This window comes from Gallinula chloropus (genome assembly GCF_964237585.1).
Source record: "Gallinula chloropus genome assembly, chromosome: 13".
Taxonomy (NCBI): Eukaryota; Metazoa; Chordata; class Aves; order Gruiformes; family Rallidae; genus Gallinula; species Gallinula chloropus.
This window is the reverse complement of record NC_140098.1, coordinates 20,641,693-20,664,709: the sequence shown is the minus strand read 5'-3', so window position 1 is coordinate 20,664,709 and position 23,017 is coordinate 20,641,693. Positions and strand designations below refer to the sequence as shown.

General features: G+C 53.8%; 2 protein-coding genes across 2 annotated transcripts in view; one reads left to right on the top strand and one right to left on the bottom strand.

The window, feature by feature from the left end:
- CFDP1 (craniofacial development protein 1) overlaps positions 1 to 17,836 on the bottom strand; it is a 58,840-nt gene extending 41,004 nt beyond the window's left edge. Inside the window, exons 1-5 of the mRNA XM_084270087.1 lie at positions 17,716 to 17,836; positions 17,524 to 17,638; positions 16,758 to 16,986; positions 14,567 to 14,685; positions 4,498 to 4,602 (exon numbers count right to left, since the gene is read on the bottom strand). Coding sequence (XP_084126213.1) covers positions 4,498 to 4,602; positions 14,567 to 14,685; positions 16,758 to 16,986; positions 17,524 to 17,638; positions 17,716 to 17,785 — 638 coding nt within the window. The 5' untranslated portion in view covers positions 17,786 to 17,836. The remainder of the gene's footprint in view (positions 1 to 4,497; positions 4,603 to 14,566; positions 14,686 to 16,757; positions 16,987 to 17,523; positions 17,639 to 17,715) is intronic.
- Positions 17,837 to 18,193: 357 nt separating this feature from the next.
- Positions 18,194 to 21,087, top strand: TMEM170A (transmembrane protein 170A; the record flags this gene model as incomplete). The annotated part of the gene is made up of 3 exons (XM_084269946.1): positions 18,194 to 18,314; positions 18,410 to 18,580; positions 20,346 to 21,087. The coding sequence occupies 3 exons, from the start codon at positions 18,194 to 18,196 to the stop codon at positions 20,474 to 20,476; spliced, it is 423 nt and encodes a 140-aa protein (XP_084126072.1). The 3' UTR covers positions 20,477 to 21,087.
- Positions 21,088 to 23,017: the final 1,930 nt, after the last annotated feature.

The window sequence follows — 23,017 nt, the reverse complement described above, 5'->3', positions numbered from 1 at the left end:
CCAGAGGCACGCGAGTGCTGCAGGACTTACTTGCTCTAGATCATCTGAGGTGTCTGCTTAAGGTCTCAGGTAACCTGTTTCAGCCACAACAGCAAAGGGGTCCATGTAGCTCCAGCCAGCTCATGCAAAAAGAGCATCTCTCACAAGGAAAAGCTCTGGATACAAAGCAGCACCTAGGAGTAACTAGGCTTGAGGGGAAGGTTAGCTTAGCAGTTAACATCAAGATGCTGTGTACAGGCTCCAGGTTCTCCCACCACCCCTGTCCTCCCAGGAAGACTGCCACTGTTCCTCCTCTTGCACATTGAAGGGCAGGGGGCAGAGAGAAGCTGTAGACTGATGGCTTTCTGCTGGAGTCCCTGTGCTCCAGCATTAGCACACAGCAAACACCTGCTAAAAGCCAACACCTGAAGCTTTCTGCACCATACAACACTCAGCCCATGTGAACTGCTCTGCCTTAGACCAGGGGAGAAGAGCACCCACGACGAACAGGCTGGAGTCACCTTGGTTGTTTTGCTCAGGACAAATTTCCATACTCTGGGCTGGAGCTTTATCCCACCTCCTCTTCCCGCTGCATCTCGCTCCGAGGTCCAAACCCTGATGGACCAAAGCCAGCCCAGGGGTCAGCAAACACCCCACCTCCCAAACTCTATGGGAGAGGTGCCCGTTTTCTTCAAAGGGCAAATTTTACCCTGTGTTTATACCAGCCTACAAGGCATGAAAAGGCCAGGGAGGTCACGTCTCCACCACTGTAATTTCAGGCAGGATCAAACAGAAAAGGAACAGCTGGGCTCAGTGAGCAAGTCCATGTTTAATTACAAATGGGTTTGGTAATAAGCAAAGGCAAGAACAAAGCCAGTGAGAAACCTCCCTTTTTTCTCCCTGGCTGCTGTTCAGGCCATGTAGAAACAGCTGCCTAGAGGAGAACCTCAAATTTAAGCTCCACCAACTACCTTTTTTTCTTCTTTGCATTTTCAGGACTGCTACAAGCAGCCACATTCCTGACACAGTGCTGGAACGTTGGCAGGAACCAACGGGCAGACTGCAGATGCTCAGGCCAAAGCCCCCCAGGTCTGTGCACCTATTTCCCAGCTCATACCCCAACTCCCCCCCACCCCATCGTGCCTCAAGTCACACATGCACACACACACGCACCCGGTTATCCTGCAGTAAGCTGCACAGAGGATTTCAGCTGCTTTAACAGCCTCTGAATATGAAGCAGTGTTGCAAAATAGGATTTACTAGAGTAGAGGATGATGGTACCAGCTCATGGGTCCCACCTGGCCCCAGGGGAGAGAAAAACAGCCAAAAACAGGTCACAGGGATGCCTGCAGATCTGGCAGACCCCTTCTTCAGGTCATGCAGTTACAGCAGGGAACTACTGCTGCTGACCCCAAAAGACCCAAGAGCGGTGGTAGGGATGGGGAATGGGCCCCAAAATACACAGAGAGGTGAGACATCTTAGAGGGGCTTTTGTTTTTTGCTGGAAGCCTTTCACCCATCATTTGCAGCAGCAAATTACAAGGGATCAGTGGATCCCCTTATCACACTGAACCCTCTGACAGCATCACTGAGAGCCTAACCCAACCCAAAGCACAACAGAAGGCGGCTGGAACAGAGGACCAACTCCCAACACCTCCAACAAACCCATACCCACTGCTGACAGAGCACTGCCCAGCTGGGTGTCATGGGGGGACACGATGGGAAGAGCGGGAAGGCTGGAAAACCATCCCATCCCTGGGAACCAAGGGCTTCTGACCTTTCTAGTGAAGCCTGCCGAGAGAACTGGGTGGGTTGTTTTATACTGCTGGCTTTAATTACAGGCAAGTGTTTAAGTTATTCCCCTCTAACCACCCCCATGTCCCTCACAAGCACAAATCTTGCTTTTTATAGCACATCCGGTATGGATGTTAAACACATTCAGGAAATGCACTTTCAGCCCCAAACATCCCTTCCCCCTGGTCCAGTCAGGCTGGGAGGGTGGGTAACGCAGAGAGAGACGCGGAGCCGGATGTTTGGTTTTGTGACCGCTGCTTTCCTGGATTACTCCTGTCTGTTTAGAGAAGGGAAATAAAATAAATGCAGGGGGGTAGGCTGGCTGCATCCAGGAGTGACACAAGCTGCTTGTGAGGTGAAGAAAGGAAAGCCAGATGGAGAGGCCGCTCTATCGCTGCTCGCGCGCAGGGAAAGGCTGACAAAGCTCCCGGGAGCTAACAATGGCTCACGGCACAGTAGGTGTCCACAGGCACAGCTTGGATGGGGAATCACGTATTTTGCATGTCTACTAGTGATCCTGACCCAGCATTTCTCCCTTCTGTGATGCAGAAGGGAGAAATGCATTCTTTCCCCCAAAAAAACTTGTATTTTAAGTAACCAGAGGGCACCAGCAAAGAGCCACAAGGCTACACCAGGCTCTGTCGGTCCCCAGGCACTGCTCTGGTGTGTTGCCAAGGTCTGTGGCTCTTTGCTCTGGAGAAGCAGGGCTTGGACAAGAGCTTGGCTCCAAGTCAAAAGCCCAGCCTCTGTAATTTTCTTAATGTAAAGGACTTGCCTCTGGCTTTAAGAAACACTTCAAGTCTGTTGGCGATCTTCTCACCTGCAAATACCCTGGCTGACTTCCCAGCTGGAAGTACCCTCCTAAACCCAAAGGCAAGCATGGTTGCTGGCAGCCCAAGAGATCCATCTCAGGCACCATCCTAAGGTAGAAGATTCTCTGGAGCACTCACAGACCAGAGGGCACACGCTGGCCAGGTCACCCCAGACTCCGGAGTGTTGGGTTGTGCCACACTTTGATCAAAATACCACTGTCATGGTGTCATAGTACAAACCCAGGATGTTCTGCAGCAGGTCATGAGAGAGGAGCCCCACAGGCCCCCACTGCATCAGGGCTGGCTGCTCTGAAGGCAGGCAAGGCACACAAGCCCAGGGGATTTTTTTCCCCTCCCACACAGTCGGGTCATTGCATCTCCTGGGTGGGCAACTGTCCATAGGACATCACACATCAGCAAGCTGAACGATGACCTAATTAAGCTGCTTCCAAAATAACCATGCTGGAGGAAAGTTAAAGGAGTCCTTGAACTTTTTATTTCCTATTTTGGCTTTTATCCCATCTTTTCCCTATTTGATGTGGATTCTTCACCTCATATCTGCAGCCTTAACTCAACCTGGGCTCTGGTTGTTTCCCCTGAGCTCCAGCACAAGCAGCCATGCACCCTGGTAATGACTGGGCACTGCAGGTCCACAGGCCAGCCATCTCCTGCCCCTGGCCAGGAAGGTACAGCACAGAATGCTGGATCTCAGCAGGGCAGGAATGTGAGCAGCCCACAGGGCTTTCCCAGGGGGCTACCAGACCTGCCTGCACTGGGAGGAGCAGGGCATTTACTGGGAAAACAGGAAGGCAGGTCTGAAGACATTGGACCACCAGCAACGAGCACAGCAAGGAACTGTCCCCCAAGCCTCCTCCCCAGTCACCCAGACTGAACAAAGAACGCCCAGCCAACTCCAGGCAAGTTTTTCCAGCACAAAACCCTGTACCCGACACTGAGGTTACAATTGACAAGCTCTGCAGGGACAAACCCTTGTGTGGCATGAACAAACAGCCCACATTCATCTATGTGTTCATTCATTCATCCATCTCAGGGAGCAGCAGCTGTCAGGAGTCACAGGCACGTGTACTGTGCTTTCAGCACCCTCATCACACTGGAGAAACGAGTGACAATCCAGCTGCAGCACCTGAACAGCAAGCAGCCCTTCCCAGGGAAAGGCAGCCCTAAGTCATGCTGGAGAATTGCTCCCCAGCAGATGGGAAGGACAATGTACTTATTTGGGGGGTGTTGCTTCTGTGCCACCACGTCATACCCAGCTTATGCCTTTTCAAATATAAATGCAAATGACTGACTGAAATAAAGAGCATTGTCAGCACACAGAAGCACATCCCCTGTTCCTGGGGAGCAAGCCATGTCCCAGGCTCACCAGGAGCCACACAGAGTGGCATGTCAGATGCAAAGGGGACCTGACCTCTCTGTACCTTTGGCAAGCATTGTGATATCCTCAGAATTAGGTGCTTGAGCAGAAAGTGACAAATCCACATGGAAATGGTATTAGAGAACATCAGAGAGGCAAAAGCATCCCTCATTCGAAAGTTCCCCCCTGGAAGTTTGTAAGAAGTCCCAGCCCAGCCTGTCAGGGCTTTTCATGGTGGCACAGTCCCTGGCTACCCACAGTTTTGTCAGGCTGCTCAAAACACACAGAGCAGCATTTCCTTACCAGGCTGAACCATTTATGAGGATTGAGAAACCTGACAAAGTGAGTCAGTGGGACTCACAGGTTGCTACCCGCGCCTCCCTCCCACACCCTGTCACACACCTTCCAGGCTTCATCCTGCTCCTGCTGAAATCCTGCACAAAATACACATAGCCCTTAGCTCAACCACTGTGTCATCAGCTCGGGTGCCATTGTTCTTGCTGTGGCTGTACCCAGGCCAGGAAACCACATACTCACCCAGACACTGTTGGGAGGGAAGCCGGAGCTGCCACCTGCATCTTCTCCTGCTGCTTCAGAAAAGATTTAGCTTCCTTTGAGTTCGAGTCCACTTCTTTAGTCACTCTGTTGGAGGGGAGAATGAAGAGAGACAAAACAGGAGGGTAAGGAAGAGCTGCACTCACAACAGCAAAACCAAAGACCCAGCAAGGAAACGCAGAGAATGGGTACAGCCCACCTGCACCAAGATCATCCCAGCATCACAGGGTTAGAAAAGACCTTTAAGATCATCAAGTCCAACAGTACCTGTCCTCTCCTAACCCATATCTCTAAGTACCTCATCTACCCATAATCAAGCTGAAGAACTTGCATCTTGTTAGGATTTCACTCCAGTGACAAACCCCTCTGCACTGGGTTTGGCAGAAAAAAGGACACAGAAGCCAATTAGAGCTGGGAGAGGGGGAGTGGGGAGAGGTTTTCCCCTTCCAACAGACAGGACTGCTGATTCATTCAAACAGGCCTGTCTCACTAGCAGCCACTGTGTGTCCCGTTCAGGTCACCGGGGCCAGTTCCACGCTCTGGATTTCCTCTGTTGTTAGTCAGTGAGGCAGCTCTTCTGCCACAGCTGCTCTGCCACCCACATCTCCCAGCCCACGAGCTTGGCAACGTCTGTGGCCTAAACCAGAGCAGGGAAAAGCAGCTCTGGGGATGGGGAGGGAAAGCTCTGACAGGGCAGAACACAGAAATTTGCTCTCATTTTCTAGCTCATTTCTGTTTGAGGCCCCAAGGGGGCAAAATATTGAACTTTAAGAAAAAGAAATTATAAATCAATACAGCATCTACAGCAGGGAATGGATTCCAAACATGAGAAGGAATCTCTGGAAAAACCTCTCAATAATTAATTGTTAGAACAACCCAGCTACTTTAGCCTTTACAAGGACCTGCCTCCAGCAACACGCTTTTCACGCTCCCAGTAGCTCTTAATCAGGTTGCCCTGGTTTGCCAAGCTAAGAATTTTGTCCCCTTGGAGCATGAGCCTCTCCAGAGCCCCACAGCTCTGTGGAGACAGAGGCAGCCTGACCCACAGCTTGGCCAGGCCAGAGGCCCAGTTCTCAGTCTCCCACAGCCTGGGCCTCTAGACCATATGCCAATGCCAGACTGAAAGCCTCCTTGGTCAGAGGATCTGCCCAAGGCAGGCTCATTGCTGTTTGCCCTCTACCCACCAACCTGACCCTTCAACTTCCACAGAATAACAGGTTGATGGACACAGAGAGACCTGAGGACCCACAAACCCAGCTGGGTTACTGGCAAGGAGAATGCTGCAGAGTTATTTGTGAAGCCTGGAGGCATCAATGCCCTGAAATCCTACTTGTGTGCAATTAGTGCACTCATGTCCCTGTCCTGACAGTGAATCAGCACCTGAAGCAGCTGTTTGGGAAAGGAAATGTCTCTCTCCCTCTCCACAGATGGCAAACATCAGAAAAGGAGGCATGTTCTGAAAGAAAAGCATGTCCTTGTGCCCTACACGTCCTGCTCAGCCTTGTTCTGCCCATGCAGGAGGAGATTAACCCCAGTTCCCCCCCTGCACCATCACATGCTTTTCAAACTGGCAGCAGTCTCACGGATCCAGACAAATCCCACGTTATGAATATGTAGAGGTGTTTGCTGATTCAGACTGGAAAAGGGGTGGGGTGGGAAAAGGGAAAGTGCGATTCAGGAAGGAACAAAAGCCTTGATACAGCATCCTTGCAACGTAGGGCATCCCAACCACACCATCCAGCTGCAGCCCTTGGCAACAGCAGTCACACCACGCAGCACTCCTATGCCACAGGTCACTCTACAGCCACGAATTTCCTTTGAGAGAATAAACTGGGTGTCTTCACACAGCAATCAGCCAGGAGCCCCCACAGAGCACCCCCCTGCCTCATCATGAGTGCCAGGTTCAGACTGATACAACCCCACAGCCTATTTAGTTTTAAAAGCAGTGTCCAAAGAGCCAACTCTGTCCCCTGCCTAGCTGGGAAGCACCGTTTCTTATGCTCTCTGCAGCGTTGGCTTCTGGTTCCTCTCCTCCCTCCCCTCTCCTCTCCTCCATCAGCCCCCTGCACTCTTTCCTGGCACGCAGGAAACTTGTGAGAAGCTGCAGGCAGACATTTCAGAAGGGTAGCATAGAAACCATGTGTCCTAGGGAAGGAAATAAGATATCAAACTAAAACCCAACAAAAGCCCCTCGCTGCTGGCCTTGACACAGCCATGGGACCTCCTCCTGGGGCAGATCCCAAGTGTCAGACCCGAAATGTTTCTGGGACTTGGTGAGGAGATGGGTTGGGAAAGGAAGCAGAGGTCCCAGGAAGCACACCTTACTGTTAACTCTGCATGCTGCACTATGAGATGTCAGCATAGCTCAGCTCCCCAAAACCCATGGGAATCCAGCAATTAAACAGCTTGCAGAATCTGGACACACACAGTGGGGAGTCAGTCTTCAAAGCCTCTGGCAGAGCTGGGATCTCAACATCAGGCCCCTTGGTCTTAACCTCACAAATACCTTCAGCCTCCTACAACCCAGAGACAAACTGATTGAGGTCTGTCCTACAAGCTGAGGTAGAGGAAGGCATGAAGGGAAGATGAGCATGAAAAATAGCCCCAGGGATTTGCCAACCTGCTGTCTGATAGAGCTCGCTGTTGGTTCCACCAGCGCTACATCCATAGTGCTTGGAGCAGGAGGATGCTCGGTCCCAGGAAGGGTGAGGAAGCAGCAGCCCATTGTGGCCACTCACCATGAAGCACAGGGAAGGCCTGGCACAGCCCTTCAACAACAGACACCTCAGCAGCAAAGACATCACTTTGCTGACCAGGAGCACCAGACAGGTTGTTACCCAGGGATTACTAACACTTTGATACTCGCCTCCACCCACCACCACCTCAGGGTATGGGCAGTAATGGCTGGGCACAGAAAGCATGACTTCATTCAATTTTAATAGTTTGGGGTTTTTTTGGCTTCCTTTGGCCTGAAAGGTTCAAGGCCAGGTTGGATAGGGCCCTGGGCAACCTTGTGTAGCTCCAGACCTGGAGGTTGGTGGCCCTGCCTGTGGCAGGGGATTGGAGCTCTGTGACCCTTGGGGTCCCTCCCAACCCAGACCAGTCTATGATTCTGTGGTTCTGCCAGCAGCTGCTCTGGCATGCATTTTTGAAGTTGTCCACTGTAGAAACTCAGCTGCAAAGCTGCAGACAACCTGTTCCACCAGGGCTGCCCAGCTGGGAGCGGGGACACGCGTCAGAACTGTCATTAAAAGTGACCTTTTGAGGTGATTCCATCACAAGACCCACCGATTGCCTCAGACTCAAACAAAAGCAGCTCTGAGGCAGGCAGCTGCTGGGCTGGTGCCAGCAGCGACTCCTGCCCTGCTCTGCCAGGAACGACAAAAGAAAGGATATTAAAGGGCTTCCCAAGGTCTTAATTCAGGTTAGGCCCATTTCAGCCTCTCCTGGATCCCAGGCCAAGGAGGAAAAAATAAAACTAGTCCCCTGGCCTGCATTATTATGGGAAACAATAACTCCCCATGTAGAAACCAAAACACTTCTTGCTCTTCGTGGGGAGAAAGAGGGAGCCATTAATCCAGCTGGAAGAAATCACAGTCATTACTAAGGAAAATTACAAGACCTTTCACTTTTAAATACTTGATAAATAACCATTTGCCTGACTGTTTACTGGGATGCTATTCACACATTGTAATCCAGGAATAAACATGAAAATCAGTATATTGTCAGCAATAAAACAAGTAGCTAGTGTCTGGCCCACTGGCAGACCCTGTAATTCACACACAAAACCACTCTCCCTCTCATCCCTGTCCCCTAAAGATTTCATTATGCTGCCAGGCTATTAAATTGCACAATCAGACTTGCAAAGCACAGAGCAGTTATTAAGTTTGCTGGTGGGGCTGGAGCCTGGTAGCACAGACGATGCTGTTTCACAGTTGCACAGCACCTTGTACAGTAGGAGGGTCTTCAGTATTTTAATGGTTTTACAAGGAAAAAGTGCTAGAAACCAGATCCCTGAGCGCCTCAAGTGCTTGCAGGGGTCTTCCTCAGGGCCCTTCATCTCTGAGCCAAGCTCAATGTGGTACCCAAGCATTCACACACCCCCACAGCTACCCAGCCTGCTGTTTTGATGCTGAGCTGTGGGCATATTACCTCCAATTTCAACCAAAGAACTCATCACCCTTCCCTTTACCATTTACCACCTGATCTGCCTGTGGCCTGCATGCATGGAAGGGGCCCTGGTGATGTCTGCTGGGCAGAAAACCCCATGTAGACAATTCACATGCTGCCACAGGCCATTTTTCCACAAAAGTTGTTCCACAGAGCAGATGCAATGTCAAGCTGTAGCATCCTAACTGAAACCTGAGTGCTGGATCTGCCCCAGCAGTCCCTGTAGCCACCTGAGCAGCCAAGAGGAAGGAGGAGTACAGGCTAAACCCAGCACCACATTCCCACAGCTCCAGCTAATTGTAGAAGGGGCTTAAACACAAAATGTCCTGCTTCTCTTCAGCATCAAGTCTTACAGGCCAGTTTTCTCCAGCATGCTGGTCTTTACACCAGGTGTGGAGTTACCAGGTGGGAAAAGGAGGGTCCCAATCCCTCTCATTATCCCACTCCTGTTACATGGCATAGCACCCCAGGCTTCTCCCCAGCTCAGGGGGCAGGTGCCACTACTCCAGCCCAGCTGAATACAGCACTCCTGGCAAGGAACAGAACCAGCTCCAGGGATGCCACATCCTGGCAAGGAGGGGAAGAGGAGGCAGGGTCTCAGAGGCAGGACAGGGGAAGTGGGGAGAGACACAGAGCCACGTCAAGAAGGCTTCCACCAGGCTTCTGTCCACCTTTGGCATCCTGGGTGACAAAATCCCTCTGACTTACCCCAGGCAGCTCAACACAACTGCGTTCTGCTCCTCTAAATGCCTGGTGCACATCAGGCTGAGAGAGCAACCAAACATGTTGGTGATGAGGGGACTTGGAGCTGAAGAGGCAGTTAAGGGGAGATGGTACCCGACCTCTGTGCTGAGAAAGGGAGAACAAGAGTGGAAGCTCTGGAAAATGCCAGCTCTTCACCACTTGCACTCAGGACGCTCTGTCCCCACTTGGGAAACCTGCCCCAGTTTAGACCCAACACAATTAGGAAACGTTCCACATGATCTGAATGTTGTTAGCTCTGGGGAATCACAGACCAAGGCAGGGGGAAATGAGGCTAATTATGCTTTCCCAATATTCCCCATCTGTGCCTAGCCTCATTAAGTAGTCCTCCAGCCTTCTGGAATGATCTCTTGAGGAGCAAACGGTACTCATCTACAGGGGTTTGCAAAAACAACCCCCCACCTAATCCCTTCTGAGCCAAAAGGAGTATTTTGTCCCAATATTTTTTTTTTTGTGGACTCTTGTGCTTGAGCTGCTGTGTTTTGGGTGCCTTCCACAGACAGAGGCAAGTGCTCCAGCCTGCAAGATCCTGAAGCCACAGGAGTGCACATGCTCAGCACCTTCCAGGAGAGGATTAAGTCCTCACACAACCAAACCTCCAGGTCACATTTGCCTGAATCATAGAATCATTGCATCACCTGGGTTGGAAAAGACCCTTTAGATCATCAAGTCCAACCACAGTCTAGCCCACCTCTAGACCATGTCCTTAAGGACTTCAGCTACACACCTTTTAAATCCCTCCAGGGATGGTGAATCCACCACCTCCCTGGGCACCATGTTCCACTGCCCTTTCAGAAAAGAAATTCTTCCTGCTATCCAAACTACATCTCCTCTGGGGCAGTTTTATGCCATTTCCTGCACACTGGGTACATCTTTATTTTACACTGGATTACCTAGTGTAAAGCAAGCAGAGCTAGAGTTACCAGGTCCCCATCACTTCTCTAATTTCAATGTGAAAGACTGATTTTCACCCTTGCAGAAAAAAAAGCCAACATTCTCTAAACCCTGCTCTTCAAACCAGGTGGGAGAAGCTGCTCCCTGCAAAACAGAGTCCATTGCCTGAAGCAATGCAGACAAGACCAGGCTGGAGTGACTGATAATTCTGCAGGCTGCTTATCTGCACAGAAGCTGCTGGCTGGTTGCTGAAAAGAAACAAAATGTGATCAGAGCTCCCCTGGAGTCAGGTGAAGACCAAGCTGCCTGCCTGGTGCTGCTCCTCACAGTAGGCACGTGCCGCTACCCGAGCGGTCAAGCCCAGGCTGCATCTCAAACCAATTCACCTGAAAGCAAACAGAGATGAATGGGGTTTTAACCTTAAACATGCATAAAAAGTGCTTTTTGACATCCACATCCTACCATCACAAAGCCTGAAGGAAGCCACCGATTCTCCCACCGTTTCCTGTATGACAAAGGCTCTGTGACAGATGCACAGAAAGCACAGGGATAGTGCTGCCATCTGAGATGCTGGCCAAGCTGTCAGGCCCCTTTTGGGTTTCTGATGGATACCACCACAAGAAGCTCTCTAAATCTCCAAGTATCAGGTCTCTGCTTGCACCTTTGGATAACTACTCCCTTGGCTAGCCCCAAATCCCAACATGCAGCTTGCATTTCAGCCTTTGAGGCATCCCACTGGTTTTATTTCTACCTCCTAAACAGATTCCCTCCCAATTACAGAGCACACCCAGGTGAACAGATGCAGCTGCTGAAGGGGTGAAGGCAACAGTCCTCCACCCCATTAACCATGACTTGCAAGCACACCCAAAGCAGGAGATCCCTGCAGAGCAGCACGATGTTCAGGTTAGATTTCTCTGGCTGAGGGAAGGTGTATTGTAGGTCTCAAGGGCCAGAGGTTCAAAATTCCCTTACAGCTACACACGCTGGTCACAGAGGTTACACAGATCACAACAGGAGCCAACACATGCTGTAAAGCAAAAGCATCCCCATGGGGAAAAGGCCAGACCAAGCTTGACTCTCTTTGTAACATGTTAATGAGATAGCAAGGCAGAGAGCAGCTTTGCCTTCCCTTCGGGCTACCACAGAAACCCTCCTGCTTCACAGGCTCTTAGTTACCAACAAAAAAAAAAGGGAATAAATTCCATCTCACAAGCTGCACGTTCTGCAGAGGAAACCCCAGGCCCAAAGGCTGCAAAGCAGGCTCTGCCAGCATCTCACCAGACATCAAAAGCCCCATCTGGGCCTAGAGCTATCAGGAACAAGGCAGCAGGTTGGAAGCAAGGCAAACACAGCAAGCAGCAAAACCCTGGCACTGGATCCGAGGCCCCTGTGATGAAGGCACAGACAGAGAGGCAAAAGGTCTCCTTACTAATAACAGAAGAGCCCCAGGGAGACCCAAGTAAGGTCACCAAGCACCTTCTGTTTCCAGACATTTAAAAGTCAGGAAATTGTCTGAGAGCCAGGTACAGAAACAGAGCCTCTTCCCACACCTACCAGGGAAGGGTGGCATTTTGTCCTTAAGTATTTCTACACCACACAGGCAGAAAGTACTTGGAAGAACCCAAAGATGGGAGAATGCAGTTGGCTATCCAGTTCCCAAAGCTGCATCCAGGTACTGCAGGTTTGAAAGCCCTAGAAGCCCAACATGACTCTGAAGGTCAAGCTGTCACCTGGGAGATGCTCTGAGACCCCTCCCACCTTTGGAGGTCCCAGCAGCACCTTCTTTTTCACCACCCCGAGTACCAAAACGGCACAAACCAAACCAGCACACACCCCCTGCTTCCTTCAAAGCCTCGAGCTGCATGGGAAGCAGGGGATGCCTTTCAGGTGGACACCTGCTCAGTCACCTGGGGATGTTGAGAAGCACAGGAGGCGATGGGCATCGGCGTGTTGGTGCAGATGACGCTTCGCGAGCCACGGCCTCTCCGTGCTTCCTCTTCCTCACCCACACAGGAGCCTCATCTGCTCATCTGCTAATGAAAACCCTGAGCAGAAGCTGTTCCTGAGGCTGTTCCCCTTCTCCAAGCACACTAAGCAGAGTGTAACACGATTTACTTTAGAAGCAAGTGCTCTGGCTCAGAGCTCTGGCTCGGTTTGTTTTATGGGGTTTCCGTTTCTGCAGCCGCGCTCGAGGAAGGGGAGTGAGTAGGGAGAGGAGCAGCACACAGCACAGCTCCTGCTCGTGCCTGATGACCTCATCATTCAACTTTTTAAAAGAGCAGATAATGGCAGGATAAGGGGGAATGGACTAAAGCTAAAGGAGGGAAGGTTTAGATTAGCTTGAGAGCTTTACTTACTGTAAGTATTAAAGAAACCCTACAGTTAAGATACCAGTGTGGAGAGCACAAATTCACATGTCTTGGGAGCCCCAAACAAGGTGTGTTCACCTAAGACAAGTGACTTTTTGAAGGACACTGAGAGTTTCCCTGACCCCTCCCACCAATATTACCAATAAAAGAGCAGCAGCACTGGTAAAGCTAATGTGTAACCACCACACAAGCTAGAACATTAGGATCAGCCCAACACCTGAGTAATTCTGCCCTTAAATCATGAATATCTGGGGTTTCTTTCTAGAGAGACACCTGGAAGCCATTTGAACCTGGGAAAAAACCTGAACAGCAAAACTGGAGACAAGGAAAGTGGCTGCTGAGGGAGGGGTGCAGATCAAGGGGATTTCTGTCTGCAGTTTCACCTCTCCACTCAGTCTTTCCCTCGTAGAAAGGCAGAGACACTCTGAAAAGCTGGAGGGAACGGTTCTTTGCCATTCCTCCAGCCCGGGTGGCGCAGGGGAACAGGGCAGCCGGCACTATGACTCGGTGCAAAGCAAGCGCAGCGGAAGCCCCAGCTCTGCTTCCTCCTCCGGCTGCAGGCAGCACATCCCTGCTGGGAACTGCTGCCCTCTGCTGACACGCAGAACGGAGACGAAATTCTCTGACAAACCCAGGTTTACACCTCCAAGAACAGACACACCGTGATCACAGAGTCACAGAATCACAGGGGTTGGAAGGGACCTCCAGAGCCCATGGGGTCCAACCCCCCTGCCAAAGCAGGGTCCCCAGGACAGGGTACACAGGGAGGCATCCAGATGGGTCTGGAATCTCTCCAGAGAAGGAGACTCCACACCCCCTGGGCAGCCTGTCTCAGGGCTCCCTCACCCTCACTGGGAAGAAGTTCTTCCCCATGTTGGTGCAGAACTCCCTGTGCTCCAACTTTTGGCCATTGCCCCTTGTCCTGTCCCCACAGCCACTGAGAAGAGGCTGCCCATGTCCCCCTGTGTCCCACCCTTCAGATTACAACCACAGCGTCACAACACGTTCAGATTTCAAGTGTGTCCACCCAAGCCCCTCAGTTCTGCTCTGACACATTCATAAAATGCCATCACACCCTGAGAGGCACCTTACAAGCCCATCTCAGCCCAAAGGATGGTTTTACCTAGGCCACCACCTTTGTTGCAGCTGTTTCTGAGGTTAAGGCACCTCTTTCTGCCTGCAGATCTTTGTAGCAGGTTGTGCACATCTCCAGGGAAAGCACAAGCAAAGACCCTGCCCCCAGCACTGGGCTTAGACTAGACTGGAGGAATAAAATCCATTGCCTCTCACAGCTTCTCTTGTCTCAACCCAGTGCTGCTGGGAAGCTTTGCCAACCACTTTGAACACTGCATGGACAGGGAAGCCTAGGTGAATGGACTAAAGCTAAAGGAGGGAAGGTTTAGATGAGATATTAGGGGGAAGTTTCTTACAGAAAGAGTGGTGAGGTGCTGGACCAGGCTGCCCAGAGAGGTAGTGGATTCCCCGTCCCTGGAGGTGTTCAAGGCCAGGTTGGATGGGGCCCTGGGCAGCCTTGTGTAGCTCCAGGCCTGGAGGTTGGTGTCCCTGCCTGTGGCAGGGGGGTTGGAGCTCTGTAACCCTTGGGGTCCCTTCCAACCCAGACCATTCTATGATTCTATGAATTTCCAGGGGAATGTTGAAGTTGCACCCTCAGAGTGAAAAGCCTTGGCCTCATTCTCCTTGAGCTCTGCACGTGCTCATGATACACACAGACAAAAACACCACATGTAGAGGAAAAAGGAGAAGATGCCCCATGCACTTCACAACACATCCCCAGCCTGCCAGCAGGGGAGCAGCACCGGGTTTGCTCTGAGCACATGTCGCATCTTCCAGCTTACCTGACCTCCTCACCAGCAAAATCAAACACTTTGGTGATCGTCACTTTTCCTGAATCTTTTGGTTTCTCAGGCTCTTTTGGTTTCTCCTGAAGTTTCTTCCCACTCTTCTCTCCTTCAGCCTGTGGAACACACAAAGGAGAAGTCAGAACACCTGTGGAGTGGAGCCAAATCGTGGCTCCAGGGGGGTGAGGACCTAACCCTGACCTCAGGCAGCACTGTGGTTTCAGCCAGCTGGTCAAGGCAAGTCACCCACAGACAAGAGAAAAGATAACAAACCCTCCCCTGCCACCTGAAGGAAATTCCCCACTTTGTTTCCAGGCTCTTACTGGAGCTCAAGGATCAAACCAGACCCAAACCCAGAAGTGAAACTGTAATTAAACATAGAGAGGAGGAGGAATGTGCTGCTGTGGTGCTGGGAGACCAGGGAGCATTACACAGAAACCTCTTTAGCTTTACTCAAGAGCACAGGAGAACACAACCCACCAGCAGGAAAAGCAAGGTGCTCCCTTCAGACAGCCCTGAAGATACTAAGGTCCTTGTCAACAACATCTCTTTGAGGAGGAAATACATTTATTAAGCTATTTGTCAACAACACCTCTTACTTTACTAAGTCACAACTACAGCTTCTAACAGCACACACAAACATGGACCCTATAACCAAACAAAACCAACCCCAACATTCTTGCTCTATATCAACCTCACACCTCAGAGCTCTTCCAGTGGACAGCTTAAGCCCAAAATCAGAAGTTCACAAAGAGAACAGAGGAATTGTACTTCTCTAAATGCTTCTGGGCAGGGAGGAACTTCCACCACCCACTCGTGTTGTAGCACTGCCCACAAAAGTGGAATTGCTCAGAAGAGAATTTTTCCTCCCTCCTTCTCTCTAGTTCTGCCTGAATGAGGTGGTTCAGCCCCAAAAAGTGGCTGAGCATCACATGCTGCTCACTCACTCCTGGAGAGTCTCTGTGGGTTGGGATAAGGACAGTTGACTGACAAAAGCACAATGAAAGGACAACAATAACACCCAATTACACCAACACCTGGTGATAACACAGAGCACCTTACCAACCCAACAGTGCACACACAGGGGCTGACCCTGCACCCCAACTGCTCTGAAGGCACCCAACCCACACCCCTCCCCAACCAGCCCCTTTTATGGGGGAGTGATGTCAGGGGGTGTGGAAACAGCCCAGGGTTAACTCAGCTCACCTGGGCTGGCTGCTTGGGGAGGTTGACCCTGGCTTAGCCAGAACCAGGACAGGTGGGGAGAAGCAGGAGGGTTTGGATGAAAGGACTCTTCTAAAAGCTGCAAAAATCCCACAGCCACACTTGTTCCTCAACCTTCCAGTGGCTGCAGAAAGAAGCTTCACACACTGTACTCACCAGGCACCACTGGTCTGAGAGTCCAGACTTTCATTCCAAAACACTCTGTTGGCTGAGCACTCACAGAAACCCACCCTACCCAGGGACTCCAGGAAGAGAGGGGCAGTTTGGGTCCTTCCTTCCTGCCACCTTCAGCAGGAGAGGCTTTGCAAGGCAAATACACCTGTCTGATTTTGCTACATACCAAATCCTTTGGAACAGCTGATGACACACAGAACTCTACAGAAAACCTCAGGGGGTCAAGAGCAACAGCACATCCCTGGGGTGTATAAAGGAAACTGGAGAAAGCTAGACTCACACAACTAACATCCATCTCAACATGCCAGCATCTCCCAGATGAGGGCTCCTAATACAGAGATATCAGCACAGGCATCCTCTGCCTCCCCACCCACACGCAGTTTCCCTGTTGTGGGGTTTCTTTGAGCATGAGGAAGAGCACAAGCCTGGGTGAAAGCTGTTAACTGCCAGGCACAGCTCAGAGCAAAGCTCACTGTGCTGCTCCTGTGTGACAAGGAGACTCCAGGAGCAGGAGGAGAAGCCGTCAGGGCTCAGTGGGATGCTCTGAGGTGCTGAAGAGCAGCTCCAGGAGCAGCAGCACCACCAGACCACAGGACCCCCCCCCAGCTGGAAAGACACCAGCAGCTCACAGTTTGCCCCATGATGGGGCTTACAAAGCAGATGGGGAGGGGGGAATCCCAGCCTCTTCCCAGGTCTGACTGGTAACCAGTACCAGTGACAACTGCCACCACGTGCCCTAAAGCTCCAGCCCCTCTGGTGCTCCCTGGGTGAGGGCCCCAGCCACCGTTACCTTCTCAGCTTGTGTCCCTTGTGTGGCAGCCACTGCTTTGGGCTTCTGTCCCACATCACTAAGGAAACTGGCCCAAAGAGCATCCTCTTTCTTTTTTTCTTCTTCTTCTCTGTTTCTTTCCACCTGCTCTACATTATCCACCTCCTCCTCCTCCTCTTCTTCATTCTGCTGAGCCGTTTCTTCCTCTTTCTCCTCTGCCTCTAGCAGGAGGCCTCCTTTCTTCCTCTTCCTGGAAGCAGACGCCAAGTAAACCCCCAAACCAAACCCTGAGGTGCTGCAACATTATCCCAGATCCCAACCATACACCCAGGGGAAACAACCCAGAGCTTCAGAAGGCGTTCCACATGGGAGGTTTCCCCTCACACCGGGGTGAAGCCACTTAACTCAAAGAGCCTGCTGCTCAGAGCACAGCAAGGCCCAGGCCAGCAGGTGTGTGTGTGCCCATCTGTGAGCACGTAACCGACTCCGGGCTACAACAGGAGCCCCGAGGGGGAGGGGGGGAACCTGGGTAAGGTTTTAAACCGCTTTTAAACAAACGGTGGGTGCAGAAGGCTGGGCAAAGGCCGAGCCAGCGGCTCCCGGCGAGGGCTGCCGGGCACGGCCCCTCGCTGCCTCGGGACCGGTTCTGACACCGCACCGCCCCCCCCAGGAAGAAACCCGCCCCCCAGGCCCCTCAGCCCTGAGCAGCGCTGAGGCGGGTTGTGCCGCCCGGGGAGCCGCTCCGTGAGGAGCCGGGGGGAGGGGGAGGCCCTGGCCGCGGCCGTACCTGCTGGCGGGGCGGCGGGGGCTCCTCCTGCCGCGGGGCGGCCGCGGGCTGGCCGCCGCCTCCTCCTCCTCCTCCCGCACCAGCTCGCTCACGTCGTCCTCGCTGTACTCCGCCCCTGCAAGCACAACCCGTCAGCTCCGCGGCCGCTGCCGGCTGCCGCCCGCCGCCGCCGCCGCCGCCCGCCCCGCGCACCTGAGGGCACGTAGTCCTCATCCTCGGCCGAGGAGTACTGCCCGTCCTCCTCCGCCTCCGAGCCCGACATCGCCCCGGCCCCGCCGCCGCCTCACGCCCGCCTCACAGCCGCCGCCCAGAGCGCCGCCGCCTGCACTGGGACGCCCCCTAGCGAGGCGGGAGGCAGCCGCGCGGCGCCAACACCAGGGAGCAGCGAGAAGGACACCGCCAGCCAGCCAGAGCGCCCCGCTGCCGGCGGCTCCCAGCAGCCTTTGCGGCCGACAGCCGTTCCCATGGCAGCGCGGGGTGGGGGTGGGAACGGGGGCCCGGCTGGCCGGACGCTCCCTTGGCGGGCGGCGGTTGGAGGGGGAGCCTGTCTGTCATCCCTCAGGCGCTTTCCATTGGCTGGAGCGAGGTGGAAGGGGGCGGGCGGAAGGAGAGCCCGGAAAGGATCCCGGAAGAGGAGCCCGCGGATGGCGGTGGCGAGGCCGCGGAGGGGATGGAGGGCGGCGAGCCGGGCGGCGGCGGGGGGCTCCTGCAGCAGATCCTCAGCCTGCGCCTGGTGCCCCGCGTGGGTAACGGCACCACCACCTACTCCAGCCCCCTCTCCACCTTCCCAGGTACCGTGCGCGCCGCGGGGCTCGCCCGGAGCGGGGCTCTGGCGGGCGGAGGCCTGCGGGCCCCGAGCCGGCCTCACGGGCCTTCTTCTCCGCAGAGATGTGGTACGGCGTCTTCCTGTGGGCCCTCGTCTCCTCCCTCTCCTTCCACGCCCCGGCCGCTCTGCTCGCGCTCTTCACGCTCAGGCACCACAAGTACGGCAGGTTCATGTCTGTGAGCCTCCTGCTGATGGGCATCGTGGGACCCATCACCGCCGGCATCCTGACGAGTACGGTGACTGCCCCAGAGGCGCGGCCGGGCGGCCCCTGGGGGGGGGTATAACAGCGGGATGGGTGGGGGGGGGATGGATGGGTGGCTGCAGGGTGGTGGGTGTGGTCTGCCCTGATCTCAGCAAAGCGTCTGACACCGTCTCCCACAGCGTCCCTGTGGCTAAACTGAGGCAGTGTGGCCCGGGCAGTAGAGTAGGGTGGGGGGTTGAGAGCTGGTTGAAGGGAAGAAGCCAGCGAGTTGTGATCAGTGGGACAGAGTCTGGCTGGCGGCCTGATCATAGAATCATAGAATGGTCTGGGTTGGAAGGGACCCCAAGGATCACACAGCTCCAACCCCCTGCTACAGGCAGGGACACCAACCTCCAGGCCTGGAGCTACACAAGGCTGCCCAGGGCCCCATCCAACCTGGCCTTGAACACCTCTAGGGATGGGGAATCCACCCCCTCTCTGGGCAGCCTGTTCCAGCACCTCACCACTCTCTCTGTAAAAAACTTCCCCCTAATATCTAATCTAAACCTTCCCTCCTTTAGCTTTAGGATCTAGTGGAGCCCCTCAGAGCTCGGTACTGGGACCAGTACTGTTTGATATATTTATCAATGACCTGGATGAGGGAATAGAGTGCACAGTCAGCAAGTTTGCTGATGACTCAAAGCTGGGAGGAGTGGCTGACACACCAGAGGGCTGTGCTGCCATCCAGCAAGATCTGGACAGGCTGGAGAGCTGGGCAGGGAGAAGTTTAATGGGATTCAACAAGGACATCAGGGGAAGAACAACCCTGGGTAACAGTATAGGCTGGGGACTGGCCTGTTGGGGAGCAGCATAGGTGAGAGGGACCTGGGGGTCCTGAGGGACAGCAGGATGACCATGACCAACAATGTGCCCTCGTGGCTAAGAAGGCCAATGGCATCCTGGGGTGTAGTAGAAGGATGGGGGAGGGTTAGGAGGTCAAGAGAGATCCTTCTTCTCCCCTGCTCTGCCCTGGTGAGATCACACCTGAAATATTGTGTCCAGTTCTGGGCCCCTCAGCTCAAGAAGGACAGAGAACTCCTTGAAAGAGCCCAGCACAGGGCCACAGAGATGATGGAGTGGAACATCTTCCTCTTGAGGACAGGCTGAGGGAGCTGGGGCTCTTTAGCCTGGAGAAGAGGAGACTGAGGGGTGACCTCACTAATGTCTATAAATACGTAAAGGGTGAGAGTCAGGAGGCTGGAGCCAGGCTCTTCTCAGGGGTGGCAGCGACAGGACAAGGGGCAGTGGGTGCAGCTGGAGCAGAGGAAGTTCCATGGGAATGTCAGGAGGAACTTTGTCACTGTGAGGGTGATGGAACCCTGGGAGAGGCTGCCCAGAGAGGTTGGGGACTCTCCTTCTCTGGAGACATTGAAACCCATCTGGATGCGTTCCTGTGGGATTTAGTCTGGGTGACCCTGCTCTGGCAGGGGAGGGTTGGACTAGATGAGCTTCTGGGGTCCCTTCCAGCTCCCAACACACAGACCCTGGTGGGCTCTCGGGTTTCCCAGCGCTCAGAGAAACACCCTCAGGTGTTCTGTGCCGGGAGCCGGGTGACACGTGCAGCTCACGGGCTGTGGTGTGGAGGATCTTGCCACAAGAGCATGTCCAACCCCACCCCAATCTCTGCTCCTTCTGGTGGCCTCAGCAGAGCTTCCCCCACTCTCAGGCTTCCCCCCTCACCCCGTGGGGTACCGGGGTGATCTCCCAGCCGGTGCTTCCCCTTCACCCTTCAGCTTTCCCCCCCCCTCTCCGCAGGTGCTGCCATTGCTGGAGTGTACAGAGCGGCGGGGAAAAAGATGATTCCCTTTGAGGCCCTCATTTTGGGAGTGGGCCAGACCTTCTGCGTGGTGGTGGTCTCGTTCCTCCGCATTTTAGCCACTCTCTAGCCCTTCCCCAGGCGCCAGAGCTCACGGAGCAAAGGAACAGCCAAGGATCTGGACCCCATCCCGAGGGAGCGCGACTCACGGCGTGACTGGGCGGGTGCTTCTCCACTGGTCAAAGGCTCCAGGAAGGCCTGCTCCTGCCTCCAGGCTGGCTTGAAATTAAGCTAAACCTTGTGAATTTTGTTACTTTTTGGTAACATGAAGTGCCAAGTGAAACTTTCTTTCTCTGGAGGATGAGAAAAGGGCTTCTGGAGGAGGAGGCCCCAGGTACCTTTCACCAGTGATGAACTGGAGCAACAGGATGGAACAAAAACGTGGCACCAGCTGTTCTGGGGTAGGAAGAGCGGAGTGATGTCACGTACACAGAGCCCACCTAACGCTTTGCCCCCTTGCTGCTTCGCTTGCAGTGAGCCTGAAGCTCTTTTAATGTGAATTTTATCTATTTTTTACTGAAAAACTGAATTTGTTTCTTTCCTGCCCCCAACTTCCTAATCCTGGGTCTTGGTTGGAGTGAAGTTGGGAGCGGCAAGAGGGGGAAAAAACTCATTTTAGCTGAATCAAAGTGCAAATCTGAGGCCAAGAGCTGCAACCAGGACTGCCAGGGCGGGGGAATAGCCAGCGTTGTGACTGTTGGGTGGTGAAGACGCTTCAGGCACCGTGTCCCTCCTGCCTGAGGGTGTGGGGGTGGGTGTGTGCCACTGCTCCTCAGGCTCTGCAGGAGACTGGTCTCTTTCCCTTGCTGAGCCTGTATGTGTTGGGGTGGTGGAACCGGGTGTCTCTGCCCATGGGAGAACTGGCTGGGCGGTGTCTGTGGCCTCAGCGGGCTCCCGCTGCGGTGGCTGGGTTGTTGTGACTTGGGGCTTCCCAAGCGTGGAGATGGGGAAGCACAACGTGTTTTCAGTGTCCAACCCAGAGCGTGCCAGTGGTTGGGGTGTCTGTCAGGCTCCCCAGAAGAGCCCGGGTGGTTCCTGGGTCCGGCAGGGACCCAGCCCAACCCTTACTTGGTAGGGTCTCCTCTAATGAATCGTTTTAATTGAAGTGTCTTTTAATTAACTCTCAGACCTGCTCCCTTGCCAGAGGCACACCACGCGGCTGGGGCTCGGGGGTAGCTAGCTGGGCGCTTTCTGGGGGCTTGGTTCTTCGGGGGGTCCTTGGGGGAGCTGAGGTTGAATCCCAAAGCTGTGACTGGGCCCCGTGGCTTTGCTGTGCTCCTCACCTGTTTATAACCAGCTGCCAGAGCACAGGCTGTGAGGGAGGGAAGGTGCCACACCTGTCCCAGCTGTGGTTCTGCCCAACTCCTTTGGTTTCCAGCCCGTATAACGTATCCTCACTAAACCTGGATCTTTGGAGCGCCCCGTGTGCTGTGCTGCTTGTAGAGAGCCGGTCTCCCTGCCCACGGGGAATGTTGGACCTCTCCTTCCCTCTTTGCTTCTGCAGGAATAATGAGCTGCCCAGATTTCTCTCCCCCTTCCCGCTGCCTGTTTCAGCTGGCTGCATCCACAGCACATGTCTGCTTTAACTCACCTGAATCATCCTGCGTTCTCCTGGGTGGATTTATCTCTGGGATACATCCCTGGCCCCTCATGGAATTTAGAGTGGGCAGGTCTGGCTTTGCCTTTCAGGTGATGCTGGAAATCAGCTTCCCACTGTGCTCCCTTGCCCCACACTCCAATGCTTGGCGTCCCTCAGGAGCAAGGACTAAGCTGGTTCCAGCAGGGAAGGCACCTCATCAGTGGGTGGTTCCTCTCAGCACAGGGGTTGAGGCATGTTGAAAGCTCAGAAGAAAAGGAGGGGCCGGGGTGGGGAATGAATTGCTCAATAAAATCACTGGGAGCTGGGGGGGATGAGGCCCTGTTTTCTGCCCAGGGTCTGCTCCAAGGGGGTCCTGTGTCACTTGAAGAGTTGGCAGCCCGGCCACTGTTTGGGAGTGGAGTGGTTGGAGCTGGTGATGCCTCTCTGAGCCCAGGCACCATGAAATTTTCAGGGAATTCTTGTATAAAAGGTGTACAATCAGCTGCTGAGTTGTCTTGACAGGTATTAGTGCTGGGGAGAAAGTTATTTGTGTCTCCTCAAAGCATCCTCTGCTCCCCTGGCTGCCTTCCCTATCTCCCTCCCCAGTAAAACCAAATCCACATGGGAAGGAGGAGCAGCTTTGAGTTGACACACGGGCTCCTGGTAGGTTTGGCTTTGGTTTTCCCTCCGTGTCCCTCATCCAGAGGCGAGCACAGGAATAGCCTCAGTTTCCCACAGGTGGCAGTAGGTTTTGCTCAGCCAAAACTTGCCAAAAGCTGTGAAAACCTTGCAAAAAACATCAGTGCTGACGTGTCCACAGCTGGGCAGGGCTGTGAAACCCCCACCAAGGAGCCTGGCCAGGAACATTGGGCAAGGGAACCACCTCACAGAGACATCACCTGCCTGGAGAGACCCCACCACTCGAGCCGAGAGTGGTGGCTGCCCGTGAGTGACCATCGGCTGTGCTGCTCCGGGGCAGGTCCCGCCCGCGTCCCCGTCTCGCTGCCGCCCGCGGCCGCCGCGAACAAACGT